Consider the following 23,070-nt stretch of genomic DNA (forward strand, 5'->3'; position numbering starts at 1 on the left):
ATTTTCTACATTTTTTAGAATAGAAAAATACTTTTCTTTTTTGTCTTTTTAGGGCTGCACCCTCGGCATATGAAGGTTCCCAGGCTAGGGGTCTAATTGGAGCTGTTGCTGCCACCCTAACCAGAGCTATAGCAATGCCAGATCCGACCTGCATCTGTGACCTACACCACAGCTCGAGGCAACGCCAGATCCTTAACCCACTGAGCAAGGCCAGGGATCGAACCCGCCACCTCATGGTTCCTAGTCAGATTCGTTTCCACTGCGCCACGATGGGAACTCTGAAGAATACTTTTCAATGAAAGCCCCAATATGCCACATCTCACCAAAAAACCCCCAAAACATTCAAATGACATAAATAACTCCCTTTTTCATGAAGACTATATTAGCATCTCCCTGTACGTATGTAATCCTATGCTTTGTTATACAGATAAATATATCGATTTTTCATTTTGAGAATCCACCTAAGAATTTCTCTTTGTCTTTTAGAGAACTTATGTAGAGGCACCAAAGAATTAAAAACAAACAAAAAAAAAGGTTGTGACCATATAGAAAGCCACACTAATCATTGAGGTTTTTTGCCCCGCCCATGACATGTAGAAGTTCTGGGGCCAGGCATTGAACCCTCGCCACAGCAGTGACAACACTGGATCCTTACTCACTGAGCCACAAGGGAACTCCCCCATAAACTATTTTTAAAACTTCAACCATATTTTCCCATTTTTATATTTTACATAAATATCTAACACTTCTATTAATGAGAATATATTAAAAAGAATTCAAACGGCAAACAATAAAAGATTTCTTAATAACTGTGGCAAATTCTATCCTTTTAAGAGTACGTGCATATATAAAACATTTTATTAAGGTGTGAAAGGGAAAAAAGTTTCACAAAAGTTTACTGACATGATTATCAATGCTCTTTCAATGACAGTAAAACAATCTTAAAATATGCATGAAGAGACGATTACTGTCCATCTTAATTTCCTTTCATATGAAATTCAGAGGTAATGTGTGTCCACTTTAGGGAAGATTTATATATGAAAAAGTTTATTAGAAAAATAAACAACTTTAAATTTTACAATATTTTCCACTTCCAAGATTCTTCTAGATAGAGCAGATGTGCCTTATGGTTTAAACATGATCTGATTTACAAAATCTCATTTAGTTCTATTTAGTAAAACAAAATACAAAAACACAAATGGTGAAATGTTAATAACTATTAAGAAATTCAATGTAAAGGTTTTAAAAAAAACATTTGTTGCATGTACCTAATAATGGCAATATTTACTCTAACATATACTAAACAACTTCACTGAAACTTGTATGTGCTGGCTTATTACCAAAATAACACTGTCATGTTAAAAAAAGAGTTGTGCAGTCTAGGTTTATTTTTCCAAAAACATTATCAACTATATCCAGGGATTGGCAAATTTTTCCTTAAGAAGTCAGATGGTAAGTATTTTAGGCAATAAATATTGCAGGCAATAAAGTGTCACTATTCAACTATCCATTACAAGGGAAAGCAGTCACAGGTAAATGAACTGGTATGCTCGTGGGCTGCAGTTTGCCTGCTGCTTAAAGACAATGGATTCTTAATTATTTCAGGTGCCATATTACAAGCATGTCATATGGTAGGGTGAACAACAGGGGTAGGAAGAATATAGATGGATAGTGATCACCAGATGAAACATTACAAATTAAAATTTTCACACTTACTTCCCAATCATAATTGCATATGTGCGTATGTGTGTACATTAAGTAATAAAACTACTTCATCTTAATTCCACAGTTATTTTTGGTGGCAAAAAGTATCAGAACAAAGTTAGCTAAGCAGCAAGAGCATCATGAATGACTGGGTACTCAGAGGCTAATCAATAACCATGAAATTTGGTTTTGATATCTAAGTATTTCTACAGAATGAGAAAACTAATTTATTTGCTGTGCTCCTGAAGAAAATATCAGATATAAATTTCAGATGTCGTTTTAAAATTGCATTGAATTGTTACAATTTGGAAGCTAAGTGTGATTTGCTTTGTTTTATTAGAAAAAATACTCAGGCAAGGTCTACAATCATCCGTCAATTAAGAATGACTTACAAGAACATGAGGCAATAAAATAAAAAATACAGGTACAAACTATATATCTGGAACACTTCTATTTGGCAGTTTTATAACAAATCAAATCTTAAAAGAACAAAGGAGATTTGCAGATTACTTTGTAGATACAGAATAAAGCAACTGATGAAGTGCTTAAGCAAAAGAAAACAAAAAATAGTAAGAAAACACACTGCTTTTCTTTTCTTTTTAAAAATAAAATCACATTTGCTACAGATCATATGAATAATACCCTTATTAAACAACCATTCCAGAATGTCTCATAGTAGCAGTGCTTTTATTTGCACTTCATTTAATTTTATATGACTCATTTCATGTACATAGCTCTTTACCCCATTGTTAACGAATAAAGTCTCCCATAATTTTTATTATTTTTTTAATTTTTTAAAGTAAATGAGAAATGATTTATGTGTCATGGAACCTTTCCCATTTTGGAACCAAAGGCTTATTAATTCTACATTTTTGTCTATTCTCTTTAAAAAATTTTAATGTAAAAACTGCTGGTTTTTATATCACTGTAGTAAAGTGAAAACTCCTCAATTAGGAGTATTTTCTGCAGTTTGACTGCATATAACCACATACTTTACAATATGTCCTTCCAACAGTAAGGAAATAATTGATTTCACGGTCACTGTCAGAAATGAGTGCCATAATTCTATTATGGGTATAGGTCCTCCCTCAAAGACTTTCTGGAAGGATGTTCAATGTGTTTTGTTCTTATAGATATTAACAGTAGTACATAGTCCCTTAAGTCTGCAAAAGACATTTATTGTTAAAGAAGGTGCTTTATTAACAATTCCTCTGGCAGCACTAGTGAATTACAATATCCTTCAATATTATTTCTACCCATAATATATACATTTAACTTTCATGCCTCTAGAAAAACATCTACAGAACATTTCATAATATAAAAATATATTACAAATCTGCTGAATTATTTACAGGCAATGTTCTATTATCTCTATGCAACATTTGTTTGATACAATACTAACAAGTTACACATATTTCCATTTCTGTAAGTTAAAAAAAATCCATATGGCTTCTTGCTCACCAAGCAAGAAAGTGATTTTATTTTGCTTTTCAAAACCAACTTTGGTGCATAAAGGATTCAGTTTGAAGATACTTTAAAAAAAAATACAATTTTTCTTTCCTTAAGAAAAATAACTCATAAACCAAATGCTTTCCTCAGAAAAAAAAAAAAAAATCAGAGGCTTATTTAGGTTAAAATTAAAATACGAGGACTACTCAAGTAATTTGAAATATAGGTTTTTCAAAAACCGTTAACAGATTAGTTATATAGGTAAATATTAACATACTGTACTCCATGAGAAAACCCTAGTCCTGAAAAGGGAGCCACCAGACATACTGCAACACTCTTTAACAGAAATTTTCAGCCCTAATTCGATAGACGAATTTTTAGTTGATTGCAAATGTCGTTCACTGTTTGCTTAAATACAAATTGAACACTTTTCTTATCAGAGTTCTGCAAAAGAACACAAATGGCAACCAATCACATCTATTTATCATAATTGAAAGGTAAATTATGTCTTGATAATTTTCATTGTCTAAATATTTCCTAATACGACTTCAAATCAATAGACACTGTCAAGACAAATATCCTTACAGTGCTTTTGGTATTTGTAAGGGCACATTTTGTAATTGTTTTTCTTTCCAATATAAACTACTGTAATCACTAAAGGGTTTTATATTTAAAAAAAAAAAAAAAAAAAAAAAAAGCAGCTTAAAGCAGCAAGCATGCAAAGCCTTTAAGAAGCTGTTCCACTAAGTTGCCAGAAGAGTGTTTGCTCAGTCTCCCACAGTACCATTCCATGAAAATGTGGATATACAGTAATATATTAATATATTCCACAGAAGAGCCTACTTCATTCACAGAATGTTTACACTAAGCATAAATATTATTCTAAATACTGAATTTAAGAGAAAAAAAAAGGAAAGGGGTTGATTCTAATGTGCAACTTTTACTAAACCCATTGTCAGTGACTAAGACTGCAGGTGTCCCCGCTTGTTTGCTTTTTATGTATTTATTTATTTTTTACCTCTTCAACCTCTTCTGCGGCATTGTTCTAGAAAAAGAGAAAAAGGAATATTCTTTTATTCAGCTGAATGAAAAACACATTTAAGTGCTTCAAAAATACAAATGTTTAAGAAATAGGCAATCACTGATCATCATTAAAACCCATTTTTAAAGCATTCACATGAATATAAATTTAGTTATATAATATTTATCACTTTTTAATAAATTTTTATATAGATCATGTATTTACAAAAAAAAGAATCTCATGATTAAAACATATTTTAACCAACTAGAACTTTTAAACTAATGTTAAAATCTCAAATAATTCAGTTTTTTACTCTAATTTTGAAGTTAATACATTTATGGAAGGTTTGCCATGCTTTCATCCTAAGATGTGCAAAAGCCACAAGTTATTTCTCTTGAAAACAAGTTAGAATAACTGCTTTTTCCCCTCTGGATTTCACAAGTTTTCCCAATCAAAATCCAGGCATTGTTAAAATGTTACACCATGGCAAATGGAGGGGATTCCATGACTCTGTACCACTTTAGGGTAGACTCGATTCTAACTCCTGGAATAGTAGAAGACTCAAGATTAAATGTTAAGATGGGGTGCAGGGAGATTTACAGCTAAAGAAAATTAACTCCACAAAAGTACCTACTATGCCTTAAGAACATCTTCATTACCCAAGAAATCAGAAAGAATTACAGAATTACACTGAGAACAGGCAATGCAATTTCTATGTACTTCTGGACATCAGTTCTGAGGCTGAGAAATTTTTTTTTTTTTTTTTTTTTTGGCGGGAGGTTGTTGCTTTCCGTAATATTCAAATGCTTTCTATATAGCACAAGGATAGCAAAAATAAGCTGATTCTGTGAAAAAGGAAAACCTTTAGAGACTGGGAAGTAGAAATGCAGAGAAAAAACACAAGTTAATCTTATAATTAAGATTCATGGCCTTTTGTCAACTCACTGCCTAAGGGATGTTTACTACCAGTCCTAATAGCAGGGTGGCTCTCCCAAAACACCACTCTTTTGGAATGCTAATTTTAATTACTCCCTTCAAAGAATAAGCAGAAATAAGCAGAAACACTGGTACCCTAAATTAGGTACCAGTAAATCAATATTCAATTATTTTTCTTTACAAAGAGAAAACTACATCATAACTTTTCTCATTGGCAGGGGGAAGAACATGCCAGCAGCTTGATACAGGATCACAGTTCCAAGACCAGGGGTTGAACCAGGCCTCAGAGTGAAAGCACCAAGTCCTAACCACTAGACCATGAGGGAACTCCCAACTTTCTCATATTTTTGGCAATGGATGTTCCTCAGTCTTCTTTGAGGTCATTTCACTGTTCTCTCTGCTAATTCACTTCTTGATAACCTAGCTCATGCTACAAAAAAAAAACATGTTTTCATTATATTTAGTACCTTTGCCAAAAGATCTTTAAAAATTTGGGGTAGAGAAAACTGAAGTCTCAATGCTTCCACATGGCAAGGCTAATTATGTTAGAATTTCATTCTCAGATGTCTCAAATGACAGGCATTTCATCATGCTGAATAACATTCCAAAAAGTTGAATCATGGAATGAACAGAACCTTCAAAGTATTAAAATCGTTTCAAAATTTGGCATAAGAAACAGTATCTTTATGATAGCTAAAATTCGCATTTGGGATTATCAATTATGTTATCTTATTCAATCCATTCCTATACAAAATATACATTAAACTAGAATTTCTTTTTAAAATATACAAAGTCCACACATTAAGAATGCCTTTTAAGGATTTTCACTTTCTTTTTTGGCCACACCCATGGCACGTGGAAGTTCCTAGGCTAGGGCTCGAACCTGAGCCACTGTAGTAACCAGTGCCACAGCAGTGATAATGCCAGATCCTTAATCTGCTGAGCCACAAGGGAACTCGTTCACATTTTAAAATCACCCTCCTATATGTCATTTGGACAGAGGGAGTCATTTGCTAGTTGTGTAACCTTGGGCAAGCTGTTCAACATCTTCCCCAGATTCCACTCTGTAGAAAAGACACAGGAATACCTACTTCATAGGACTGCTGTGAGGATGAAGTACATGTAAAGCACCTAGCACAGTGACTCAGCGCACAGCCAGAAATGCTGGACTCTCCTACCCCCCCATACCTTCACATGCACGCACACTAAAACAAAGGTCAGATCAGAACATAGTTAGAAATGTGAACTAACAAGTAATAATTCAACCATTAATGGTATTGAGGGCACATGCAATATATTCCCAGGTCTTTATGTCTGATATTACAAAAAGAACTACATACTTAAAATAAATGGCACTTACTTTCAAATTACCATGTATATCACAATCTAAGCTACTTAAGGTAAAGCTGGGATTAACCTGGTATTTAAACTTTATCGAAATATTACCTTTCTAGAGTTGAGTCTACAATTTCTAAATTATTGTGGTCTAATTTCCACATACAAAGCTTCAAAGAGCAAATGCTTGCTACCAAAATTTAGTACTTAAAAATAAGTCCTAACTTTACATTCAAAATTTAAGGAGATTAAAGATTACAATTCAAAGAGTAGAACATTAAATCAAGAATTAAATTACCTGTATATGTTTGGGTCCAAAAGCAAGGCAGTATCTTTGGGAAGCTTTGATAAATGAACTACTTTAGTTTTTAATTGATGTCGTTCACTTTCATTCACCCACACGTCAGGCAAACTATGAATTAAAAAAATTAGGCAAACTATGAATTAAAAAAATGAGTCATGTACGAAATAACATTAATTTGAAATTTACCCTTCACTTTACCAAGGCTTTTCTGCTGGCCTGACTAGGTCACCTAGGTTAACAAGCTTCTCAGATGCCAAGGAAACTGAGTGATCTAAGCAGTGGGACACAGAGGCTCAGCCAAAAAAAAAAAATGGCAAGGTAAAATTTTAGGCATAAATCTGGAAATGAATTAAGAATTTTTGATGGATCAGCCACACCAAACTTACAGTGCCTGTATTTTAGCTCGCCAAGTGAAATTACACCTGAGCTTGACTTAATGGAAATCTGACACCTAGTTTCTTTTGAAGAAATAAGAAGTTAAAATCCCACCAAATTAAATTTGACTTTTAAGAAATGGAGTTCCCTGGTAGCTCAGTACGTTAAGGATCCAGAGATTTCACTGCTATGACAACATGTGAGAGGAAACTAAAATAAAAGCATTTTGATATTTGGATTGATCGATTTCCAAAATACTAAGACTACAGACACTGAATAAAGTATTTTTTTTAAGGAACTGTTCATAACCTTAATATAAAAAGAGTTCTTACAAATCAGTATGAAACAAGTGAACTCTATCATTAGGGAAAAAGGAACAGGGGAGACAAAAGACACAAATGATTAATTCACCAAAAATGTGAAGAGTTTAACAATTATCTTACTCATAATCAAAGAAAAGCACAATGTAAGAATGCCAAGAACCAGTGTTGACAATAAGTCAGAGAAATAAGCTAATGTAGTAGGTAATCAGGAGCTGGGACAAACTTTCAGGAAGGCAATGCCCATCAAAACTCGTAACATTCTGCATAGTTTGTAAAAAAGTAATTTTACAGTAGAGAAAAATGGGTACCTTTAATGCTCAAAGGTCACTGCTTCTCAGCCTTTCAGCTAAGATCAAGCATAATGTTCAGAGCTCATTTAATAACTTTATGGAGTTCCCGCTGTGGCACAATAGGATCAGCAGCATCTCTGCAGTACTAGGATGCAGGTTTGATCCCTGGCCCAGCATAGTAGGTTAAGGATACAGCAATGCTGCAATTGTGCCACAGGTCACAGATGCAATAGGTCACAGATGCAGCTCAGATCTGATCCCTAGCATTCCATATGCCAAAATAAATAAATAAATAAGAAAATAAATAAGAAAAGTATATAGGAGTGCCCACTGTGGCTCAGCAGGTTACAAACCCAACTAGTGTCCATGAGGATGTTGGTTTAATCCCTGGCCTTGCTCAATGGGCTAAGAACCCAGTGTTGCTGTGAGCTGTGGTGTAGGCCCCAGACATGGCTTGGATCCCATGTTGCTATGGTTGTAGTGTAGGCCGGCAGCTGTGGCTCTGATTCAACCCCTAGCCTGGGAACCTCCATGTGCTGCAGGTGCAGCCGTAAGAACTAAAAAAAAGTCTGTTAACAACTTATATTAAAAATCACTTCTAATGTGGTACATATGCACAATGGAATATTACTCAGCCATTAAAAGGAATGAAATACCAGCATTTTTAGCAACACAGATGGACCTAGAAATTATCATGCTAAGTGAAGTCAGCCATACAATGAGACACCAACATCAAATGCTTTCACTGACATGTGGAATCTGAAAAAAGGACAAACTGAACTTCTTGGCAGAACAGATGCTGACTCACAGACACTGAAAAACTTATGGTCTCTAGAGGAGACAGTTCAGGGGATGGGGGGATGTGCTTGCCCTGTGGGATGGAAATCCTGTGAAATTAGATTGCTATGATCATTATACAACTACAGATGTGATAAATTCATTTGAGTAATAAAAAAGAGAGAGAAAAAAATTATTCAAAAGCTCAGTTTTAAAGCTATACCTTGAGCCAGGTACTCTTGAAGAGCTTTTACAGATTATTTAATGCTGACAGCTTCAGAACGTTTTATTATTTCATTTCTGTCATTTTTATTTGAGTCTAATAATTTAAGTAATTTTTCAGTATAAGATTTTAATAAAAAAAATAAGACATCAGCGTATTAATTATGTAGTATTCCAAACACTTACATGTCTTCAGGCATCCAATGAAGCAAAAGTTTTATCTTTCCAGAATCCTCTTTTCTCTTAGCTATTACCTAGTAACGATATAAAATAAATCATAAAAATGGTTTGTAAAACATCATTTTAATATGATTTAAAAAACACTATGGTCCTGATCAAAAACTTTTAGGTGTACATGTAATGTACTAGATATTACCACCACAACATCTTGTTCTGCCCTGGTTTGTAGCAATTTCACTTTTCATCATATATTTTCACCAAAGGAAAGAGAAAAATGGAATTGAGGAAGTTTTGTACATGCAAATATTAAAACCAAATAACTGTTGCTAAGAGACTGAAAATACTATTTAAAAATGAGATTGAAAATACTATTTATTTTACTCTCTACTATTTTAAGTCTATAGTTCAGCCAGATTGCCAACCAAGAATCCATATTGCCTGGTAAGAGGAAATGAATAGTGAAGAAAAAATAATGCTGGAAAGGGAGTCTCCTTTTTACGACCAGATTAGGTATCTGATGTTTGCTTAGGATTTTTTTGGCTTGGAATTTTAAATGAAATGTTAGCCAATCAGTGTTTAGATTTGATTTTAAGGAATCTAAGTTAAACTCCCTAATAATCTTTGGAGTTTTTCTGAGAAAAGGAGAAGTAATGCAACATGAACTTATTAAAATACATTTTAAGCCTTTTTTAAAAAAAAAATGTGGATCACCAGAACACAAAGACCCATGTAAGTATAGGAAAAACAATATGCTCATCATTCATTACCAGATTCTGAAAACTCATGATTTTTTATTTTTATTTTTTCCATTATAGCTGGTTTATAGTGCTCTGTCTGAAAACTCATGTTTTGTTTTGTTTTTTTTTTTAAGAAAAGGGACCAAAATGGTAAAAAATAGCACATCATACAAAAATAAAATACTTTCTAGCCCCACTGTTTAAAAATGAGGTCATACTACACATAGCACAGGGAACCATATTCAATCTCTTGGGATGGAACATGATGGAAAATAGTACGAAAAAAAGAATGTATATACATGTATGACTGGATCACGTTCCTGTACAGCAGAAATTGACACAACACTAATTAAAAAAAAAAAAAAAAACACAACACTATACCTGTTCTCAAATTCTATACCTGGTAATGGGATTAATTAAAAAGCCCAAAGACAGATCTAAAAATGATAAAAGAAAATACCTCTACAAAGAAATAACATAAAAATAATGCAAAGCAACCAAACACAAGACAACTGACTGGTAACTAGGATTCTGCTGACCTCTTCTGGAGAAGGTGCAAAAGAAAATATTTTAATTAAAGAATTAAGACAAAACAGGCAAACTTCACAGCACAGTATTTCACATATATATTTTTCTGCAATATTTCTCACTATAATAATAAATATAATTTACTTCCTATACAAGTTAATTTGACAACTAGGAAACTTAGTACTGACTATTAACAGAAGTGATTTTAACACAAACTGCTTACATCACAAACCTTTCTGGTCATAGTCATGGAGCTCTGGAGAACCTCCTCACCCAGCTCTTCTACTTTCTACTGCTTCCAAGGAAGGCCTTTTCCCCTTATGGATGTTTCTTCCTTCCAATTCCTCCAGATTATACTACACCTCTGTGACTTTTCCTCAATCAAGGTAGCTCTACTTCCCCAATGTCACTTGGGGATGCAAATCACTCAATATTTGGTTCTTTAAGTTTATGACAAACATAGATACCAATCATGTTCTTAAATCTTCTCAGATTTTTTCTAAAGCTAGAAAACTTACTTTCATCTTCACAGACTATTTTAATTCTGAGTAATTAAAAATTTTTCTTCCAGACTCCTAATATCATCACATTTTAATTTTATTGTTACTGTTGTTGTTGTTGGCCGTACCCAAGACATGAAGAAGTTCCTGGGCCAGGGATTGAACCCTTGCCACACCAGTGACCCAAGCGACAGCATTGACAGCTGGATCCTTAAGCCACTAAGGCACCAGGGAGCTCCCACATTTTTTTTAATGATCTTACTCTTCCCATTGTTAATCTAAGAATTTCATCACAAGGAGCTGCTCTAATGAAAGCATGTGTAAGCAGATGCCTCACTGATTTTGTTTTTTCACTTTTGCTTTTTAAGGCCGGACCTGCAGCATATGGAAGTTCCCAGGCTAGGGGTTAAATCAGAGCTACAGCTGCCGGCCTACGCCACAGCCACAGCAATGCAGGATCCAAACCATGTCTGAGACCTACACCACAGCTCACAGCAACACCAGATCATTAACCCACTGAGCGAGGCCAGGGATCAAACCTGCATCCTCATGGATCCTAGTCATGGTTCGTTAACTGCTGAGCCACAAAGGGAACTCCTGATGCTTCCTGTTTTAAACACAACCTTATTTATTGTCATCACCTCTACTGCCTAATACCTAGAGATACTTGTTCATTACTAGACCATTATTTCATCTGATTTATAGCCCTTTAAATTGTTAAATGTTGATGAGCCCCAAACCTCAGTCCTTCGATTTCTTCTATTTTCTATTTAATATTTACTTCCTATGTGATTGCATCCAGTCTGCTATCTTTTAATATGCCAGAAAGGTCCATACTCTTATCTGTAACCATAGCCCTCCTCTGAGCTCAAACTCTTACATGAATCTGCCTACACAGAAGCCACAACATGTTCCACAGAAAGTGCTGAAATCACAGCTCCTGATACCACCCCCCAACCTACTCACAGCCTCTATTAAATGGCAACTCCATCCTTTTGGCTAGTTACTCAAGCCAAAGACACTAGAGCCATCCTTTCCTCTTGTTATCATATACCCACAATTCTCATCAATACTGCTTTCAAAAGAGCCAGAATCTAAACCTCCTTAGTATCTCCACTACAACCATTCTGGTCTTTATTCACCTGAGATACACTGAAAAGACTGATTCCCCCTCCCCCTCATCCTGATCTATTGTCAATACAGAAGCCAAAGTGAGCACATTAAAACCTGCATGAGAGGAAAGAGATTAGTCAGGGCAGAGGGTAGAGGCAGAAATGAAATACAAAGCTACACCAGAAAAGTTCTGAGTGACAGGAACATTCTTTATCATAATTGTGATAGTTTTATACTCCTCCAATGGCTTCCTGATACACACAGTCTAAAAAGCTAAGGTTTCAGTCCAAGAAGATTCTTCCTGTTACTTCCGACAATTCCTATGCTTTCTGCTCACTCATTTCCTCCATCCACACTGGCCTCCTCACTGTTTTTCAAACATATTTGGTGTATTCCCACTTCAGGATTTTATGCTTTATTTTCCCTCTGGCTATGATGCTCATTCTCCCTTCATTTAGTTTTAAATTTTAACAAATTTCTCTTGTTTATCATGTTTCTTCCACTGTAGTATAGGCATGTTTTTTTGCTTTGTTTTGTTTCAGCCTCTTTTGTTCACTATTGTATCACTAGTATCTGGCACATGTAGAAGCTCAGTATTTAACGGAATGAACTGATTAGCCTTAATGCTACATTCTGGGTCTGGTGACCACATCTTACTGATCTTTAAAAAAAAAGAACCAATTACAACAGAAAACAAACTTATGGTTACCAAGGGGGAGAAGGAGGGGAAGAGGAACAAACTGAAATTACGCAATTAACAGATAAAAACTACCATACAAAAAAAAGATAAGAAACAAGGATATACTGTACAGCACAGGTAATTATACTCAATATCTTGTAATAACTTATGATGGAATATAATCACTTTGCTGTATACCTAAAACTAATACAACACTGTGAATCAAATATACTTCCATTTTTAAAAATACTCGTAGATAAAAAAATTAAATAATTTTGTACTTGACATGCTTTACTCAATAAGATTTTTTTTTTTTTTTTTTTTTGCTATTTCTTGGGCCGCTCCCGCGGCATATGGAGGTTCCCAGGCTAGGGATCCAATCGGAGCTGTAGCCACCAGCCTACACCAGAGCCACAGCAACGCGGGATCCGAGCCATGTCTGCAACCTACACCACAGCTCACGGCAACGCCGGATCGTTAACCCACTGAGCAAGGGCAGGGACCGAACCCGCAACCTCATAGTTCCTAGTTCCTAGTCGGATTCGTTAACCACTGCGCCACGACGGGAACTCCTACTCAATAAGATATTTAAAACAAATTATCATGAAATTTTTTTATTACTACAATCAATCCTCAGTGTATTTCAACTTATAGTGATTAAAATTTTCTATATCCTTGGAGTTCCAGTCGTGGCGCAATGGAAACAAGTCCAACCGAGAACCATGAGGTTGCAGGTTCAATCCCTGGCCTTGCTCAGTGGGTTACAGATCTGGCGTTGCTGTGGCTGTGGTGTAGGCCAGCAGCTGTAGCTCCCATTTGACCCCTAGCCATTCTGGGAATCTCCATATCCCGCGGTGCGGCTCCAAAAAGACAAAGAGAACAAAAAAAGAAAAAAATTATATATCCTATAAACAATTATATAAATGTAAATTTGGATAACAAATGTTATATTTCAACTTAAAAAATAATACTGATACCAACATTAGCCACAAGGGGGTCAGGTGTCAGAAGCAAAAAGGAGACCACACTAAAAATCCATACAAAATGAAAAGTAGGAGAACTATGACTCAGATAAAGGAACAAGAGAAAAACCTAGAAAAACAGCTTAGTTATCTGGAGATTTACCAAACTCCATGAAAAAGATTTTAGACTAATATAGTAAAGATAATAAATACACTTAGAAATAAACTGGAAGCAAAAATTGATAAAGTACAAGAAACACTGAGATTTAAGTATTAAGCAAGGAGAGATGCAAAATACAATAACTGAAATAAAAAATTCACTTGAAGCAAGCAATAGTAGAATACAGGAGGCACAAGAAGGAATAAGCGAGGTGGAGGACAGACAAGTGGAAATCACTGACATGGAACAGAAACGAGGGAGAAAAAACTGAGAAGAAATGAAGACAGTGGAAGAGAACTCTGAGAAAACTTTAAATGCACCAACATCCATATTATAGGGGTGTCAAAAGGAGAAGAAACAGAGAAAGGGACAGAGAAAATATGTGAAGAGATAAGAACCAAAAACTTCCCTAACATGAGGAAGGAATCACTCACTCAAATCCAGGAGGCACAAGTACCACCTTACATGAGCCAGCACAGACATCATTAAAAAGTCTACAAACAATAGGAGTTCCTGATGCGGCTCAGCAGTTTACAAACCCGACTAGTATCCATGAGGATTCAGGTTGGATCCTGACCCCGCTCAGTGGGTTAAGGATCTGGCATTGCCGTGAGCTGTGGAGTAGGCCAACAGCTGTAGCTCCAATTCGACCCCTAGCCTGGGAGCTTCCTTATGCCATGGGTGCAACCCTATACAAAAAAAAAAAAAAAAAAAAAAAAAACACAGAAAAAGAAGAAGAAGAAAATTTGGTTCAGGTGAGGCCAATAAATGCTGAAGAGGGTGTAGAGAAAGGGGAACCCTCTTACACTGTTTGTGGGAATGTAAATTAGGGCAACCACAGAGGTTCCTCAGAAAACTAAACATAGAACTACCATACATATGATCCAGCAATCTCACTCCTGGGGATATATCCGGACAAAACTTTCACCCTAAAGATGCACCTCAGAGTTCCCTTTGTGGTTCAGTGGCAACAAACTTGACTAGTACCCATGAGAACAGAGGTTCAATCCCTGGCCTCGCTCAGTGGTTTAAGGATCTGGTATTGCTGTGAGCTGTGGTGTAAGGCCAGCAGTTACAGCTCCGATTCAACCCCTAACCTGGGAACTTCCATATGCCACAGGTGCAACCCTAAAAAGATAAATATACACAGAGCCCTATGTTCACTGCAGCAATATTCACAATAGCGAAGACATGGAACAACCCAAATGTCCATCATCAGATGAATGGATTAAGAAGATGCGTTTCATATACAAAACAGAGTGCTACACAACTAAGAAAAAGAACAAAACAGTGTTCCTGTCGTGGCTGAGCAGTAACAAACCCATCTATTATCCATGAGGACGCAGGTTCAATCCCTGACCTATCTCAGTGTGTTAAGGATCTGGTATTACCATAAGCTGTGGTGTAGGTTGAAGATGTGGCTCTGATCCCGAGTTGCTGTGGCTGTGGCGAAGGCCAGCAGCTGCAGCTCCGATTGGACCCCTAGCCTGGGAAGTTCCATATGCCATAGGTGCGGCCCCAAAAAGACAAAAAAAAAAGGTGTTTTTAATTTAAAAAAAGAACAAAATAATGACATTTGCAGCAACATGGCTGCAATGAGAGATTCTCATATGAAGCAAAGTCAGTCAGAGAGATAAAGACAAATACCATGTGATATCACTTATATGTGGAATCTAAAAAAGGACACAAATCAACTTATTTGCAGAACAAAAAAAAGACTCACGAACTCTGAAAAACTTATGTTTACCAAAGGGGACAGGTTGCAGGGAGAAAGATGGACTGGGGATTTGGGATTGCCATATGCACACTGAGGTATAGATGGAAGGACTGGCCAGTGGGGACCTGCTATATAAACGCAGAGAACTCTACCCAATGTTCTGTGATGATCTATGTGGAAAAAGAATCTGAAAGAAAATGTATGTATGCATATATATAAATGAATCATTCAACTGTACAGCAGAAAATACCACAATCTTATAAATGAACTATAGTTAATGAAATTTTTTAAAATGAAAAAAACTAAAATAATGCCATTTGCAGCAACATGAGTGCAAATACAGATTCTCATACTAAGTGAAGTTAGAAAGAGAAAGACAAATACCATATGATATCACTTATATGTAGAATCTAAAATAGGGCACAAATGAACCTATCTACAAAACAGAAACAGACACACAGATATATAGAGAACAGATTGTGGTTGCCAAGGGAGAGTTGGGAGGGAGAGGGATGGACTGGGAGTTTGGGGTTGGTAGATGCAAACTATTACATTTAGAATGGATTGGGAGTTCCCATCCTGGCTCAGTGGTTAAGGAATCCGACTAGGAACCATGAGGTTTCAGGTTCGATCCCTGGCCTTGCTCAGTGAGTTAAGGATCCAGAGTTGCCGTGAGCTGTGGTGTGGGTCACAGCTGTGGTGTAGGTCGCAGACACAGTTCGGATCCTTCGCTGCTGTGGCTCTGGCACAGGCCAGGCGGCTACAGCTCCAAATGGACCTCTAGCCTGGGAACCTCCATATGCCACAAGAGCAGCCCAAGAAATGGCAAAAAAGACAAAAAAAATAAAATTAAATTAAAAAAATAGAATGGATAAACAACAAGGCTCTACTGTATAGCACAGGGAACTATATCCAATCTCCTGCGATTAACCATGATGGAAAAGAACATAAAAAAGAATGCATATATATGTATGATGGAGTCACTTTACAATACAGTAGAAATTGGCACATTATAAATCACCTATACTTTAATAAAAATTTTAATAATAAAATGACATAGATGATAAAGTAATAAAGAGGTCTAATGTTCTAATTTTACACATAATGAAACCAGAGGTAAGAAAAGATACCTAGTTTACTTCCAGTCAGTGTCTGATCTTCAGATGCCTAATAGTCCAAATGCCACCCCACTACTCCTAAATAGCTCAAATTAAAGGCTAAAAATTTCAACTTTATCATTAAAATGTTAAATTGTGGGAAATATTTGGGGAAAAAAATCAAATACTTACAGTACTATGAAAAACAACACTGTGTCCCTTCCCTAAACTTTCTATATGAGCTGAGAGGTTAAAGCATATGGCTCGATGTCTTATCGCATCCAGTGTTTGTGCATCGAAGAAATCATGTGGCCGTGCTAAAAGTCAATACAAAAGAGGTAAATGTTTAGAAAAATATGACAGTCTGCCAAACAGCCATATTAATAGTTCATTTTCCATAAAAATGTGTGATAAGTAAAAAAGACTTGCCTGTTGAACAAGTATCAATTTACTATTTTTTTTCAAATTTTAATATTCAATATTTTAATTTTAATTTTCAATATTTTATTATTTATTTATTTATTCATTTATTTTTTATCTTTTTAGGGTCTCACCCATGGCATATGGATGTTCCCAGGCTAGGGGTCCAATCGGCCCTATGCCTACACCACAGCCACAGCAACATCAGATCCAAGCTGTGGCTGCAACCTACACCACAGCTCACAGCAACACCAGATCCTTAACCCACTGAGTAAGGCCAGGGATTGAACCTGCATCTCATGGATGCTGGTCAGATTCATTTCTGCTGAGCTACGACGGGAACTCTGTTTTTTTTTCTTTTCTCTTCTTTTTCTTTTCATTTGGGCTGCCCCACAGGGTATGGAATTCCTGGGCCAGGAATCACAACCGAGCTGCAGTCAAGACCTAAGCCGCAGCTGCTGCAATGCCGGATCCTTAACCCACTGTGCCAGACCAGGGACCAAACCTGCATCCCAGCACTCCAAAGACGCCGCTGAGCCAATCTGTTGCACCACTGCAGGAGCTCCTCAATCTAGTGTTTAAATCCAAGATTTTCTTTGCTTTCTAAACATATCATCTGGCTGACAAGATTAGGATGTACAAAAGCAGAACTCCCAGCTAATGAGTAAATGTGGGTTAATTTTGCCCCTTGGTATGTGAGGTTCTAACCACTGACTGCATGATTCTACATTTCAGCTACTACCTTTTTCACGTAATTTTACATTTTATTCCGGCATCTCTTTCTGAGTACCAGTCCTACATTTTCAACAATCTGATAAACATCTCCAAAGTGCACTACTGAGATCTCATTCACCTAGGCCAAACATACAAAATACACCTCAAGAATAATATACATTAATACATAATCAAAAATTGTCCAGAGAGTTCCCATCATGGCTCAGTGGTTACTTAACAAACCAACTAGTATCCAGGGTTCAATCCCTGGCCTTGCTCAGGGAATTAAGGATCTGGCGTTGTCGTTGAGCTGTGGTGTACATTACAGATGCGGCTCAGATCCTGACTGCTGTGGCTGTGACACAGGCTGGCAGCTACAGATTGGATTCAATCCCTAGCCTGGGAACCTCCATATGCCGTAGGTATAGACCTAAAAAAAGACCCAAAAATTTTTTTTTCCAAATTTGACAAGTGGTAATATTATTTTTTTTTTGACAAGCATTTTCTTGATTCTAAATAATCTTCTAACAACCTAAGAAAACCATAAATACACTCTTGAATGCCAATGAGTCTGCCAAAATTTTTCTAACTCCAAATTCCACCGTCAGCCATGACTTTGGGCAATGTGCTTTACTTATTAGCCTGTTTCCTTATTTGTGAAATGGAAATACAACAGCTATAGATTATGAGTGAGTAAAATAAATGCATATGAAAAATGCCCTAAGTCATAGTGTAGTTTATATTAATAAGGTTATGCCATTGTTTAAAATAAGAAATTCAGGGAATTCCTGTTGTGGCACAGCAGAAATGAATCCTACTAGTATCCAGGAGGATGAGAGTTCAATTCCTGGCCTCGATCCGTCCAGTGGGTCGGGAATCCCTCATTGCTGTGGCTCTGGTGTAGGCTGGGAGCTATAGTTTCAATTCAATCCCTAGCCTGGAACTTCCATATGTCACAGGTGTGGTCCTAAAAAGCAAAAAAATAAATAAAAATAAAAAATAAGAAATTCACAAACCAAGAATAAGCAACCTTTCATTGTGATCAGTAACAAAGTTATACACTGATGATTTGATAAAAACATTTTAATTTCTATTTTCATCCCACTAGTAGTATTATAAATTGTAGTTTTTATTCCTAATAAAGGAAAATAAATTTAGTATTTTATAATTATGGAGCTTTCTAATACATGTACTATTTTCAAGATCATCTGTAATTAAATATTATTGACAATAAAAGAAACAGCTTGATTTGCTGGTACAGCATATTCTGAGTTACATGTATGCTGACTTATCATACTATTCTGACTACTAATGTAGTGGAGTGGATTTACCTCCACTATTCATGGAGCTCTCAGTACATCTATACAAATATACCAGTTAGCACACTCAATGACACAACCTTGGTATTTTTTTTTCTCATTAGATCTTTCCTCAAAAGGAAATAAGCAAAACACCAGCTAGTAATAAATTAACAGAACCCACAAGACTAACAACGTAACAACAAGGGAGTATCAGTAAGGAAAAAAAAGAAAAAATGACATTTATGGGAGAGAAAAACTCATGAGAAACAATCCCCTTACTATTTGATCTGTTGCTAATGAGGAAAAAAAGGTGTACTTTCTCCATACTCCCAAATATGCTTTCTCCTGAAAAGGATAAGCACTCAGAGAACGTAACAATAACTCACCCCTCTATATCATTCAAATCTACTACTCCTCACTCAGAAAGAAGTCATCAATTGAATTAAATTAAGAATAATAAAAGAGACCCTCAAATTCAGATTGTATGCATTCAGACCTTAACCTCAAGTTATGTCCATATCAAGAATACTGAACTAGGGGGAGTTCCCAAAGTGGCTCAGCAGAAACAAATCTTAAGAATCCATGAGGACACAGATTCAATCCCTGGCCTTGCTCAGGTTAAGAATCATGATCTGTGGTGTAGGTCACAAATTCGGCTTGGATATGGCATTGCTGCAGCTGTGGTACAGGCCAGGAGCTACAGCTCTGAATTGAATGCTATCCTGGGAACCTCCATATGCCCCGGGTATGGCCCTATAAAGACAAAAAAAAAAAAAAAAAAAAGAATACTTAACTAGGGAGTTTAGTTGTGGCTCAGTGGAAACAAACCCAACTAGTATCCATTAGGATGCACGTTCGATCCTCATGGGTCAGTGTGTTAAGGATCCAGCATTGACGTAAGCTGCAGTGTAGGTCACAGATGTGGCTCAGATCCAGTGCTGCTGTGGCTGTGGTGTAGGCCAGGAGCTGTAGCTCTGATGTGACCCCTAGCCTAGAACTTCCATATGCCATGGATGTGGCCCTAAAAAAGACAAAAAAGGGGGAAAAAAGGATACTGAACTAGAACAGTCTCCAAAGTGGCGTGGGTCATGATCCATTAAGGTAGGGAAGAAAATAAAATCAAGTTCTGTTTTTGCTGTTTTCATATTGAGGTTTTTCAATATTTCTTCTTGGTAATTATAATATTCATTAGCAGGGCTAGGTGTATACACTATATAAATACACAAGTTAGGGCTGGATACTCAATCATTTCTTAAGTTAATAAGCTATACAATCAAAACCCTTTGAAAACCATAAAAATAGAGACTCTTATTTTTTTTTTTTTTTTTTTTTTTTTTTTTTTTTTTTTTTTTTTTTTTTTTTAAGAAAGGAAGACATGAAGCATTGGGAGATGGAAGAAAGTATTTTTTTTTTTTTTTTTTTTTTTTGTCTTTTTTTTTGTCTTTTTGTCCTTTGTTGTTGTTGTTGCTATTTCTTGGGCCGCTCCTGCGGCATATGGAGGTTCCCAGGCTAGGGGTTGAATCGGAGCTGTAGCCACCCGCCTACGCCAGAGCCACAGCAAAGCGGGATCCGAGCCGCGTCTGCAACCTACACCACAGCTCACGGCAACGCCGGATCGTCAACCCACTGAGCAAGGGCAGGGACCGAACCCGCAACCTCATGGTTCCTAGTCGGATTCGTTAACCACTGCGCCATGACGGGAACTCCGAGACTCTTATTTTTCTGTGGCTCAAACGTATACAATAATCTAATAATGTTCTCTCCTAAATGCTGAGGATACAGCTCACAGTCTGGTAATTAAGCACATAACCACTGTACACATGAGTCACATCAGACTGTTAAGCACTGAGACACAAACTATACACAGTCTCGCTATTCACATATACCACTTTGGAGCAGATAGGTTACTTCACTTTTACTTGAATTTTTAACATGTTCAAATTTTATAAAAATTTGGGGGAGTTCCCTGGTGGTCTAGTGGTTAGGATTCAGTACTTCCACAGCTGCAGTTCAATTACTGGTCTGGGAACTGAGATCCCCCATCAAGCCACTGCATGACTATGGCCAAAAATACATACATACATACATACATGCCCATTATTTTTTCTTTTACTAAATAAAATCTTGATGGACACAACAACAGTCTCTTAATTCAAACTGTCTTAATTTAGAAAAGAATCGAAGTAGCCCTCAAAAATCTAATTCTATACAGAGCTTGTATTCTAAGGTCACATATACTTACATTCCCTTAGCTACTACAGTTAAGACATACATCACTGAATACTCACACTGATGGACCAAGATCCTACTGTTCATTACTGGTAACAAAAATAGATAAGCAGGAGTTCCCGTTGTGGCTCAGCGGTAAAGAACCCAACCAGTAACCATAAGGATGAGAATTCGATCCCTAGCCTTGCTCAGTGGGTTAAGGGTCCAGCATTGCCATGAGCTGTGGTGTAGGTCACAAACGCGGTTCAGATCTAGCGTTGCTATGGCCATCAACCCAGCCTAGGACCTTCCACAAGCCGAGGGTGCAGCCCTAAAATAAAAAAAATAAAATAAAATAAAAATAGATAAGCAGAGTTCAAGAATGGTAAAAACTGAATGAGCCAAAGCCCAAGATATAAACAACAGCCATCTAATACATAATGATTTTCAGTGAAACACTTACGTAATGAGCGTCGTCTTTTGTTCTTTAATTTCCTCCTTTTGTTCATTCCAGCTTTAGAAGGAGATTCTTCTTTGGCCTTTGGCTGGCTAGAAACTTTTGAGGAGTTCTGCTGACTGAAGTGTGTGGGTACATGGCGAGCTAGCCCTCCCTGAGAAGCAAAGCTGGCATTGCAGCCACCAACAACACACTAAATAAAAATAAAAAAGAATGTCAGGGATTCTGTATAGGACACAAGTATAAATACAAATGAGTAAATATTTTGTATTATCAGAAATAAATAAATAGTGTATTATCAGTAACACTACAGAACTAATTCCAGAAAGAATCTGAGGGACTGGAGCAACCTTTTCATTTTGTAAGTTGGACAAAATAACTCACATTAAGCAGTGGCAGACTAGAAATTTTCATGACTCCCCAATTTACTGCTTTTCCCACTATATGCGAGACAAAATAGTGGGCTCTTCTTTCCAGAAAAATATAAGAGGAGCAATAAGCTGTTTTTAGATCAAAAAATTATGTAATCGAACAATTACCTGGATTCCTGGATTTTTAAAGTCATTTTTATCTTAGGACATATGCTACTTTAAAACCTTCAGCAAGCTCCCTACTGTTGGCTATTGTAATAGATAGGAAAGAAATACAATAATACTGATTTTTAAACTACTGGGTCTAGTCTCAGAAAACTTATGTTCAGGTTTAATCTTATGGAACCCTCTATAAGTTCCATTAAATACAGTCTCTTCAGCCTTCTGTACTGCCAAGATTGAGAAAACAGAAGGTTTAACTTAACTATGAAAGTCAACTGTCAGATCTGCTATTTCAACAACGGGTGCAGAATGTTTGGATATCACTAAAATCACAATGCTCAAATGAGTCACAATACAAGTCTGTGTCTAGTTAGATCTTAGGAAAATAATATTTGCAGATCTTCCAACAAATGACTGTTACTAATTAAAACCAACACTATTTTCCAAAATGATCCCCAAACAGCAAAATCCAGCACTGGATTGCTAGTGGCTTTTCAATTAGTAACTTATCCAAGTTGCTTAGTTCCTGGCTTGACAACCTAACTCCAGGCATGCATATCTGTCATATCTGCCTGCCACCAAATAAATCAATCACATTATTCCCAGGTGGTTTAACTTAATCATATTTTTCTTGATTATACCACACAAAAAAAATCCATATGCTTCCAGGCTCTTTATTTCAACCTAGGTACCTCTACTATTTCAAACTTCTACAAACACAATACAACCCTGTTAGTAGAGACCATGGCTTTATTCATAAAGTCTAAGTCTGCCCATGTGAAAGAGAGCTCATCTTCCTTCCTTCAAGGACATGCTCATACTTTCAGAGTATTACTAGACAGCTTATCCCAACTCATAAATGTTTCTAAATATATTAGCTTAGAGATTCTGATAAAATCAATACTGCCTGAAAACATTTCACAGCAAGATCCTTATACAGTGCTATTAGTATTATTCTCCTTATTTCACTATTCAAAAGACATGTCATGGACTGTATTCAGCATTACTAACAAAAATCTTTACCCATT

At 36.4% G+C, this 23,070-nt stretch overlaps 1 protein-coding gene across 6 annotated transcripts in view; it reads right to left on the reverse strand.

Annotated features, from left to right (window-relative positions):
* Window positions 1-827: 827 nt before the first annotated feature.
* AEBP2 (AE binding protein 2) overlaps window positions 828-23,070 on the reverse strand; it is a 74,373-nt gene continuing 52,130 nt past the window's right edge. For 3 of the 6 annotated variants that reach the window (XM_084956628.1, XM_003126446.6, XM_021092257.2), the window contains 6 exons: window positions 21,516-21,702; window positions 16,602-16,726; window positions 8,923-8,990; window positions 6,744-6,857; window positions 4,172-4,198; window positions 828-3,597 (listed from right to left, as the gene is read on the reverse strand). In XM_084956628.1, coding sequence (XP_084812754.1) covers window positions 3,552-3,597; window positions 4,172-4,198; window positions 6,744-6,857; window positions 8,923-8,990; window positions 16,602-16,726; window positions 21,516-21,702 — 567 coding nt within the window. In that variant the 3' untranslated portion in view covers window positions 828-3,551. Of the gene's footprint in view, window positions 3,598-4,171; window positions 4,199-6,743; window positions 6,858-8,922; window positions 8,991-16,601; window positions 16,727-17,629; window positions 20,152-20,556; window positions 21,703-23,070 lie in introns of those variants that run through there. The other 3 variants (XM_084956627.1, XR_014803774.1, XR_014803773.1) reach the window with 3 other exon arrangements.

This window comes from Sus scrofa, chromosome 5 (genome assembly GCF_054392235.1).
Source record: "Sus scrofa isolate SSC_HxYL_T2T_F1_AM1 chromosome 5, Sscrofa_HxYL_maternal_Yorkshire_Landrace_v2.0, whole genome shotgun sequence".
NCBI lineage: Eukaryota > Metazoa > Chordata > Mammalia > Artiodactyla > Suidae > Sus > Sus scrofa.